At 32.3% G+C, this 12224-nt stretch overlaps 1 protein-coding gene across 1 annotated transcript; it reads left to right on the top strand.

Moving 5' to 3' along the window:
- Window positions 1-10535: 10535 nt before the first annotated feature.
- On the top strand, window positions 10536-11887 carry LOC139843243 (probable indole-3-pyruvate monooxygenase YUCCA8). The gene is made up of 2 exons (XM_071833311.1): window positions 10536-11570; window positions 11663-11887. Exons 1-2 carry the CDS (start codon window positions 10536-10538, stop codon window positions 11885-11887), a joined length of 1260 nt encoding a protein of 419 aa, XP_071689412.1.
- Window positions 11888-12224: the final 337 nt, after the last annotated feature.

Genomic DNA, 12224 nt, shown 5'->3' with positions numbered 1-12224 from the left:
CAGTAGCTTACCAACTGGAGCTACCTCAACAACTCGCGGCTGTATATAACACTTTCCATGTCTCGAATTTGAAGAAATGTTTTGCTAAAGAAGATCTCACTATTCCATTGGACGAAATCCAAATCAATGAAAAACTTCAATTCATTGAAGAACCAATCGAAATAATGGATCGTGAGGTTAAGAGACTTAAGCAAAACAAGATACTGATTGTTAAGGTTCGATGGAATGCTCGTAGAGGACCCGAGTTCACCTGGGAGCATGAAGATCAGATGAAGAAGAAATACCCGCATCTATTTCCAGAAGATTCTTCAACACCTTCAACAGCTTAAAATTTTGGGACGAAATTTATTTAACGGGTAGGTACTGTAGTGACCCGAACTTTTCCATGTTTATATATATTAATTGAGATTGATATTTACATGACTAAATTTTTCCAACATGTTAAGCAATCAAACTTGTTAAGACTTGATTAAATGAAATAAGTTTCATATAGATAATTGATCACCCAAGTTGATCGGCGATTCACGAACGTTACAAAATTGTAAAAACTACATGTTGTGGTATATATAGACATATATATATGATTGACATAAGATTATGATGAGTAAGTATCTCACTAAATATATTAACAATGTGTGATATACATAAGAAATGAGATTACTAAGTTAAGAAACTCGAAATGATATATATAACGATTATCGTTGTGATAACGTCTACTAAATACATATGTATCATATTAAGATATTGATACACTATATTTAACATGATAAAATGATATTTAAATATATCATTAAGTGTGTTAACAATGAACTACATATGTAAAAACAAGACTACTAACTCAAGAATTACGAAACGAGACTTATATGTAACGATTATCGTTGTAACGATATTTTAATGTGTATATCATATTAAGAGATATTCATACATCATAATATCATGATAATATAATAATTTAACATCTCATTTTATATAATAAACATTGGGTTAACAACATTAATTGAGATCGTTAACTTAAAGGTTTCAAAACAACACTTACATGTAACGACTAACGAAGACTTAACGACTCCATTAGAATGTATATACATGTTGTGTTTTGATATGTATTCTTACACTTTTGAAAGACTTCAAGACACATATCAAAGTACTTCTACTTAACAAAAATGCTTACAATTACATCCTCGTTCAGTTTCATCAACAATTCTACTCATATGTACCCGTATTCGTACTCGTACAATACACAGCTTTTAGATGTATGTACTATTGGTATATACACTCCAATGATTAGCTCTTAGCAGCCCATGTGAGTCACCTAACACATGTGAGAACCATCATTTAGCAACTAGCATGAAATATCTCATAAAATTACAAAAATATTAGTAATCATTCATGACTTATTTACAAGAAAACAAAATTACATATCCTTTATATCTAATCCATATACCAACGACCAAAAAAACCTACAAACACTTTCATTCTTCAATTTTCTTTATATAATTGATCTCTCTTAAGTTCCATCTTCAAGTTCTAAGTGTTCTTCATAAATTCCATAAGTATAGTTTCATAAAAATCAAGAATACTACCAAGTTTGCAAGTTTACTTCCAAGCTTTCTAATCCATTCCAAGTAATCATCTAAGATCGAGGAACCTTTGTTATTTACAGTAGGTTATCTTTCTAATTCAAGGTAATATTCATATTCAAACTTTGATTCAATTTCTACAACTATAACAATTTTATTTCGAGTGAAAATCTTACTTGAACTGTTTTCGTGTCATGATTCTGCTTCAAGAACTTTCAAGCCATCCAAGGATCCTTTGAAGCTAGATCCATTTTTCTCATTTCCAGTAGTTTTATCCAGAAAACTTGAGGTAGTAATGATGTTCATAACATCATTCGATTCATACATATAAAGCTATCTTATTCGAAGGTTTAAACTTGTAATCACTAGAACATAGTTTAGTTAATTCTAAACTTGTTCGCAAAAAAAAGTTAATCCTTCTAACTTGACTTTTAAAATCGACTAAATACATGTTCTATATCTATATGATATGCTAACTTAATGATTTAAAACCTGGAAACACGATGAACACCATAAAATCGGATATACGCCGTCGTAGTGAAATCGGGGGCTGTTTTGGTTTGGATAATTAAAAACTATGATAAACTTTGATTTAAAAGTTGTACTTCTGCGAAAATGATTTTTCATATAAACATGACACTATATCCAAAAATATTGGTTAAACTCAAAGTGAAAGTATGTTTTTCAAAATGGTCATCAATATGTTGTTCTTTCGACGGAAATGACTACCTCTTTAGTAATTGACATGTAACTAAAATTTCTGACTATAAACCTATACTTTTTCTGTTTGGATTCTTAAATTAGAGTTCAATATGAAACCATAGCAATTTGATTCACTCAAAACGGATTTAAAATGAAGAAGTTATGGGTAAAACAAGATTGGATATTTTTGATCTTTTTAGCTACGGGAAATGTTTAACAAATCTATACAAATCATATCCTAGCTAACTTATATTGTATTATACATGTATTCAAATATATTATGTAATATTGGGATACTATAGACACGTATGCAAATGTTTTGACATATCATATCGACCCATGTATATATATTATTTGGAACAACCATAGACACTCTATATGCAGTAATGTTGGAGTTAGCTATACAGGGTTGAGGTTGATTCCAAAAATATATATACTTTGAGTTGTGATCTAGCCTGAGACGTGTATACACTGGGTCGTGGATTGATTCAAGATAATATATATTGATTTATTTCTGTACATCTAACTGTGGACAACTAGTTGTAGGTTACTAACGAGGACAACTGACTTAATACACTCAAAATCTTTAAAACATAATAAAAATGGTTGTAATTATATTTTGATCATACTTTGATATATATGTACATATTTGTATAGGTTCGTGAATCGATCCGTGGCCAGGTCTTATTTTCGAGGAAGGAAATATCTGTGAAAGTGAGTTATAGTCCTACTTTTAAAATCTAATATTTTTGGGATGAGAATACATGCAGGTTTTATAAATGATTTACAAAATAGACACAAGTACGTGAAATTACATTCTATGGTTGAATTATCTAAATCGAATATGCCCTTTTTTATTAAGTCTGGTAATCTAAGAATTAGGGAACAGACACCCTAATTGACGCGAATCCTAAAGATAGATCTATTGGTCCTAACAAACCCCATCCAAAGTACCAGATGCTTTAGTACTTCGAAATTTATATCATATCGAAGGGTGTCCCGGAATGATGGGGATATTCTTATATATGCATATTGTTAATGTCGGTTACCAGGTGTTCACCATATGAATGATTTTTATCTCTATGTATGGGATGTGTATTGAAATATGAAATCTTGTGGTCTATTGTTATGATTTAATATATATAGGTTAAACCTATAACTCACCAACATTTTTTTTGACGTTTAAAGCATGTTTATTCTCAGGTGAATATTAAGAGCTTCCGTTGTTGCATACTAAAATAAGGACAAGATTTGGAGTCCATGTTTGTATGATATTGTGTAAAAACTGCATTCAAGAAACATATGTCGATGTAATATATTTCTATTGTAAACCATTATGTAATGGTCGTGTGTAAACAGTATATTTTAGATTATCATTATTTGATAATCTACGTAATGTTTTTAAAACCTTTATTGATAAAATAAAGGTTATGGTTGTTTTAAAAATGAATGCAGTCTTTGAAAAACGTCTCATATAGAGGTCAAAACCTCGCAACGAAATCAATTAATATGGAACGTTTATAATCAATATGAACGAGACATTTCAACTATTTGGGTAATAGTTGATCGTCTCACCAAATCAGCACACTTCCTGCCAATAAGAGAAGACAAGATGGAGAAGTTAGCACGACTGTATTTGAAGGAAGTCGTCTCCAGACATGGAATACCAATCTCTATTATCTCTGATAGGGATGGCAGATTTATTTCAAGATTCTAGCAGACATTACAGCAAGCATTAGGAACTCGTCTAGACATGAGTACTGCCTATCATCCACAAACTGATGGGCAGAGCGAATGGACGATACAAATGCTTGAAGACATGCTACGAGCATGTGTTATTGATTTCGGAAATAGTTGGGATCGACATCTACCGTTAGCAGAATTTTTCTACAACAGCAGCTACCATTCAAGCATTGAGATGGCACCGTTTGAAGTACTTTATGGTAGAAAGTGCAGGTCTCCGATTTGTTGGAGTGAAGTGGGGGATAGACAGATTACGGGTCCGGAGATAATACAAGAAACTACCGAGAAGATCATCCAAATTCAGCAACGGTTGAAAACCGCCCAAAGTCGACAAAAGAGTTACGCTGACATTAAAAGAAAAGATATAGAATTTGAAATTAGAGAGATGGTCATGCTTAAGGTTGCACATTGGAAAGGCGTTGTTCGATTTGGTAAACGAGGGAAATTAAATCCAAGGTATATTGGACCATTCAAGATTATTGATAGTGTCGGACCAGTAGCTTACCGACTTGAGTTACCTCAACAACTCACGGCTGTACATAACACTTTCCACGTCTCGAATTTGAAGAAATTTTTTGCTAAAGAAGATCTCACTATTCCGTTAAACGAAATCCAAATCAACGAAAAACTTCAATTCATCGAAGAACCCGTCAAAATAATGGATCGTGAGGTTAAAAGACTTAAACAAAACAAGATACCAATTGTTAAGGTTCGATGGAATGCTTGTAGAGGACTCGAGTTCACCTGGGAACGAGAAGATCAGATCAAGAAGAAATACCCGCACTTATTTCCAGAAGATACGTCAACACCTCCAACTGCTTAAAATTTCGGGACGAAATTTATTTAACGGGTAGGTACTGTAGTGACCCGAACTTTTCCATGTTTATATATATTAAATGAAATTGATATTTACATGATTAAGTGTTTCCAACATGTTAAGCAATCAAACTTGTTAAGACTTGATTAATTGAAATAGGTTTCATATAGACAATTGACCACCCAAGTTGACCGGTGATTCACGAACGTTAAAACTTGTAAAAACTATATGATGACATATATATGATTATATATATAGTTAAAATGATATTATGATAAGTAAGTATCTCATTAGGTATTTTAACAATGAGTTATATACATAAAATTGTGTTTATTGAATTAAGAAACTCGAAACGATATATATAACGATTATCGTTATAACAACGTCTTACTAATTACATATGAATCATATTAAGATATTGTTACACTATGTTTAATCATGATAAATTATAAGTAAACATATCATTATGTATATTAACAATGAACTACATATGTAAAAACAAGACTACTAACTTAAGGATTTTGAAACGAGACATATATGTAACGATTATCGTTGTAACGACATTTAAATGTATATATATCATATTAAGATATATTTATATAGCATAATATCATGATAATATAATAATTTAACATCTCATTAGATATAATAAACATTGAGTTAACAACATTTATCAAGATCGTTAATTTAAAGGTTTCAAGTCAACATTTACATGTAACGACTAACGATGACTTAACGACTCAGTTAAAATGTATATATATGTAGTGTTTTAATATGTATTCATACACTTTTGAAAGAATTCAAGACACTTATCAAAATACTTCTACTTAACAAAAATGCTTACAATTACATCCGCATTCAGTTTCATCAACAATTCTACTCGTATGCACCCGTATTCGTACTCGTACAATACACAGCTTTTAGATGTATGTACTATTGGTATATACACTCCAATGATCAGATCTTAGCAGCCCATGTGAGTCAACTAACACATGTGAGAACCATCATTTGGCAACTAGCATGAAATATCTCATAAAATTACAAAAATATTAGTAATCATTCATGACTTATTTACATGAAAACAAAATTACATATCCTTTATATCTAATCCATATACCAACGACCAAAAACACCTACAAACACTTTCATTCTTCAATTTTCTTCATCTAATTGATCTCTCTCAAGTTCCATATCCAAGTTCTAAGTGTTCTTTATAAATTCTACAAGTTCTAGTTTCATAAAATCAAGAATACTTCCAAGTTTACTAGCTCACTTCCAATCTTGTAAAATGATCATCCAACCTCAAGAAATCCTTGTTGTTTATAGTAAGATATCATTATAAATCAAGGTAATACTCATATACAAACTTTGATTCAGTTCCTATAACATTAACTATCTTAATTCGAGTGATAATCTTACTTGAACTTGTTTTCGTGTCATGATTCTACTTCAAGAACTTTCAAGCCATCCAAGATCCTTTGAAGCTAGATCATTTCTTGTCACTTCTAGTAGGTTTACCTACTAAACTTGAGGTAGTAATGATGTTCATAACATCATTCGATTCATACATATAAAACTATCTTATTCGAAGATTTGAACATGTAATCACTAGAACATAGTTTAGTTAATTCTAAACTTGTTCGCAAATAAAAGTTAATCCTTCTAACTTGACCTTTAAAATCAACTAAACACATGTTCTATATCTATATGATATGCTAACTTAATGATTTAAAACCGGAAAACACGAAAAACACCGTAAAACCGGATATACGCCGTCGTAGTAACACCGCGGGCTGTTTTGGGTTAGTTAATTAAAAACTATGATAAAGTTTAAAAAGTTGTTCTTCTGGGAAAATGATTTTCCTTATGAACATGAAACTATATCCAAAAATCATGGTTAAACTCAAAGTGGAAGTATATTTTCCAAAATGGTCATTTAGACGTCGTTCTTTCGACTGAAATGACTACCTTTACAAAAACAACTTGAAACTTGTATTTCCGACTATAAACTTATACTTTTTCTGTTTAGATTCATAAACTTAAGTTCAATATGAAACCATAGCAACTTGAAACACTCAAAACGGATTTAAAACGAAGAAGTTATGGGTAAAACAAGATTGGATAATTTTGCTTGTTGTAGCTACGTGAAAATTGGTAACAAATCTATATTAATCATATCCTAACTAACTCATATTGTATTATACATGTATTCTAATATATTATGTAATCTTGGGATACCATAGACACGTATGCAAATGTTTTGACATATCATATCGACCCATGTATATATATTATTTGGAACAACCATAGACACTCTATATGCAGTAATGTTGGAGTTAGCTATACAGGGTTGAGGTTGATTCTAAAAATATATATACTTTGAGTTGTGATCTAGCCTGAGACGTGTATACACTGGGTCGTGGATTGATTCAAGATAATATATATATCGATTTATTTCTGTACATCTAATTGTAGACAACTAGCTGTAGGTTACTAACGAGGACAGCTGACTTAATAAACTTAAAACATTAAAACGTATTAAAAATGTTGTAAATATATTTTGAACATACTTTGATATATATGTACATATTTGTTATAGGTTCGTGAATCGACCAGTGGCCAAGTCTTACTTCCCGACGAAGTAAAAATCTGTGAAAGTGAGTTATAGTCCCACTTTTAAAATCTAATATTTTGGGATGAGAATACATGCAGTTTTATAAATGTTTTACGAAATAGACACAAGTAATTGAAACTATATTATATGGGTGAATGATCGAAATCGAATATGCCCCTTTTGCTTGGTAACCTAAGAATTAGTAAACCGATCTACTAATTGACGCGAATCCTAAAGATAGATATATTGGGCCTAACGAACCCCATCCAAAGTACCGGATGCTTTAGTACTTCGAATTCGTTTTTATCACGTCCGAAGGATTTCCCGGAATGATAGGGATATTCTTATATGCATCTTGTTAATGTCGGTTACCAGGTGTTCACCATATGAATGAATTTTATCTCTATGTATGTGATGTATATTGAAATATGAAATCTTGTGGTCTATTATTATGATTTGATAATATATAGGTTAAACCTATAACTCACCAACATTTTTGTTGACGTTTTAAGCATGTTTATTCTCAGGTGATTATTAAGAGCTTCCGCTGTTGCATACTAAAATAAGGACAAGATTTGGAGTCCATGCTTGTATGATATTATGTAAAAACTGCATTCAAGAAACTTATTTTTGATGTAATATATTCTTATTGTAAACCATTATGTAATGGTCGTGTGTAAACGGTATATTTTAGATTATCATTATTTGATAATCTACGTAATGCTTTTTAAACCTTTATCGATAAAATAAAGGTTATGGTTGTTTTAAAAATGAATGCAGTCTTTGAAAAACGTCTCATATAGAGGTCAAAATTTCGCGACGAAATCAATTAATATGGAACGTTTATAATCAATATGAACGGGACATTTCAGAATGATGCTCTATCTATAGCAACACAACATGGCATATTGGTAAATACTTATGAGACAAACTTGAAGTGGAATTGGTCATGACTCACTGAAAGTTTTTGGAGTAGATCAACTTTCACACTTAACTCCTTCAACAACTAATCACCAGCCATCCACTTATCTATTTTATTATTTCAACAGTTCCCTAATTGTGAAGGTTGTTTCACTATATAAGTAACTTGTTTACTCGTTAAAACGGGTTGGGATGAGAACACTCACTACACACTTTCATCTATGAGTTTCAGTTTAGTTTAATCAAAACTGGTTAATGTAAAATGATTTCTTATTTGATTGGACTGGTTTGATTTTGTCAAATTTGATTTGGTTATTGGTGCTCAAAAACATTCGTGAAAACCGAATAAACAACATAAATCGTAAACAGACCGAACGTACACCTCTAATTACTTTTGTGTGCTTGTGTGTATTTAGAAGTATGTATAGTGTTATATATGATAGATAGTTTTTAGTTATATATGTAGTGCTAATGTGATACTTAATAAGTTTCGTTTTTATTAAATATTACCGTAAGATCATTTTTAACGCTACTGTGATAGTGGGTGATGAGAGCATCACGACTCCATCACGTCACTAATCCGGCGTGATGGAGGAAACAATTGGTGGCTTGATGGTGAGCATCACGGGAAGAAAAAGTTGTCTGATCTTCTATTCGACCAATAAGAATTAAGAAATTAAAATATCTACTAATCAAATTAATATCCATATCCTATTTCACTTCATCGTCACATCATCATTACAAACTTCATCACGTCATCACATTATTACAATTGTCACATTTACACTATATTTTACAAAACCCCCTCATCACACTCAATTATGCCATTACTATTTAAAATAAATCTATTAGGGTTGAGTGCCATATATAGAAGATAAGAGTAGTTAACTATCTAGTGTCACTTAATATCCTTCACATGGTAAACACTCACATCCTAGTCATCATAGCCAGGTAAGATATTTGGATTCTCTTTTTGAGCTGGAAGGTGGGGACCACGTTCTAATCATAGCATCAAGTTGACACGTCAATTTCACTCATCCTCTTATTTTGCCCTATGATCTTTCTGAATTTTTACTGGTTTCTATAAAGAGCAAGTTTAAACTTTTTTCTACAAGATAGTGTTTCCATTAAGAAATAATCAACTACTTAAAAATAACAAGAAAATATATGAAGTATCAAAAATATGCATTTTTAGATCGGCTATATTTCTAAAACTCTCTTTAACCCTTCAAAATTTCATTATTTGAATTTTAAAACGTTATATAATCAAGGTTGAATCAACATATTCGAATTCTAAAACAGACTTTTATGCATTTAGACTCCCCGTTGGTGACCACAAGCCAACTTTTTTACTCGATAAATCATGTGCAAATGCGGACATATTCTTATTTTGCGATTCAAGTCGGTATATTCCATGTTGGGTCTGACCATGTCATATAGTAGAATATAACATGTTCTGGCTTCAGGTTTAAGACCTTATTGGGTTATAAATACAAGATGTAATATAATACTTTCAAAAGATATATAATTTGGATTCTTTTAAATTAAATAGATGCGAACTTTAAAGAAATAATAATCTGTTAATTCATGGAATCTCAAATAGTCAAATGTCATGATACTACGAATAAATAATGATAATTGTTTGGAAATATCATAATATTATGCTGATATAGTTTTTGTGAATTGATAATAAAGAGTAATTAAACCACCTATAAATGTATATTCCTTACATTTAATAAGTCAACGTTATAATTGCTTATATTATGATCTATTGTTAATTGTTATTCTATAGTTAAATAATTGCTTGCTTATGATTTAGAGTGACCCTTCTAAAATTATTATATTGTCCCCACCAGCCATATCACATGGCACCCCACTCCACCCCACCCCACCTCCCCCTACCCCCACAATTCATCCAAGTCCCAACCGCACCCCAACCCATCCTATATATACCCCTCTCCGTCCCCTATCCCATTTCATTCAAAACACATTTAACCAAGAAGCTTTAATCTCCACTACTAAAAACATACAAACAACCTACAGAAACCTATATATTTTTCATCAATAGTCCAACAACAACACTTTCAAATTTGTACCTAATCCAATACTTTTAATACTTTCAACACCTTCATTTGCTTGTGTTTCATCAAAATTAGCAACAATGTTTAAATTTTCCGAGAAAAACAACTTCTACGGCCCTCGATGTGTGTGGGTCAATGGGCCCGTTATAGTAGGAGCGGGCCCTTCCGGGCTAGCCATATCGGCCTGCCTTAAGGACCAAGGGATTCCCTTTGTAGTCATCGAAAGATCTGACTGCATTGCTTCACTTTGGCAAAAACGTACCTATGATCGTCTAAAACTCCACCTCCCCAAAAAATTCTGCCAACTTCCCAAAGTACCCTTCCCCGAAGAATACCCTGAGTACCCAACTAAGAAACAATTCATTGCTTATCTCGAGGACTACGCCCAAAGGTTTGACATCAAGCCACAATTCAACGAGTGTGTCCAATCAGCTAAATATGACGTGGCATGCAAACTCTGGCGGGTAAAAACCGTCTCAACAATCGGGTCAGTCCGATCTGAGACGGAGTATATCTGCCAGATGCTCGTGGTAGCCACAGGAGAAAACGCCGAAGGAGTGATGCCCGAAATTGAGGGCCTAGAAGACTTCCCCGGTGAAGTTATCCATGCCAAGGATTACAAATCCGGAGCAAAATACGCAGGAAAGAATGTTTTGGTCGTTGGTTGTGGTAATTCGGGCATGGAAGTTTCTCTTGATCTCTCTAACCACAATGCAAAGCCATCAATGGTTATTCGAAGCTCGGTTCATGTTTTACCGAGAGAAATGTTTGGTAGATCCACGTTCGATCTAGCCATGACGCTTATGGCATGGCTACCTTTATGGATAGTTGATAGACTTTTACTAATCTTTGCATGGTTCATAATTGGTAACATCCAAAACTATGGTATCAAAAGACCAGCTTTAGGTCCATTAACACTTAAAAATTATCATGGTAAAACACCAGTTCTTGATATTGGAGCACTCGAAAAGATTCGATCAGGCGAAATCACTGTTGTTCCCGGGATCAAAAAGTTCAATGGCAAAACAGTCGAATTAGTCAACGGTGATATCCTCAACGTTGACTCTGTCATTCTAGCAACAGGGTACTACAGCAATGTCCCATTTTGGCTTCATGTAAGCATCAAAATCCAAACTTTTTACTAACCCTTTGATTATTTGCAGCTATGGATCATTTGACTAATTAAAGTTTTACTTTTTTATTACAGGAAAAAGAATTCTTTGCTGAAAATGGGTTCCCAAAAACACCATTCCCAAATGGTTGGAAGGGAAAAGGAGGTTTATATGCAGCAGGATTCACAAGAAGAGGGTTGGCTGGTGCTTCTGCTGATGCACTGAAAATATCAAAAGATATTGGAAAAGAATGGAAAAAAGAATTAAATCAGAAAAAACAAAAGGTTCCTACACATAGAAGATGCATCTCAACTTTCTAAATTTAGAAAATGTATTTCTTTACTTTTAATTACGGAGTATTTATTATTCTTTATAAAAATATATATATGAATATATACAGAAAAATATAAAAGCAAAAAAAAAAAAAAAAAAGATGATCTAACACAAGTCCAGCCCTCTCCTAAAAGCCCTAGCAGCAGTTTTTGAAGAATGTTCGGGTGTTTTGCATAGTGAGGACGATGAGGCTCCCTTTCTTAATATTATTTTTTTTAATATTTTTATTTTTTTTATACATGTTGTATACACTTTGTAAAAGAATCCTTTCAGTTTACAGTGACATTGTATCCTTCAATATTGTATCTTTGATTTTGTTTTTTG

Source organism: Rutidosis leptorrhynchoides, chromosome 4 (assembly GCF_046630445.1).
Source record: "Rutidosis leptorrhynchoides isolate AG116_Rl617_1_P2 chromosome 4, CSIRO_AGI_Rlap_v1, whole genome shotgun sequence".
In the NCBI taxonomy this organism is placed as follows: Eukaryota; Viridiplantae; Streptophyta; class Magnoliopsida; order Asterales; family Asteraceae; genus Rutidosis; species Rutidosis leptorrhynchoides.
The sequence above is the reverse complement of the archived record's forward strand: the minus strand, read 5'-3'. Positions and strand labels throughout refer to the sequence as shown.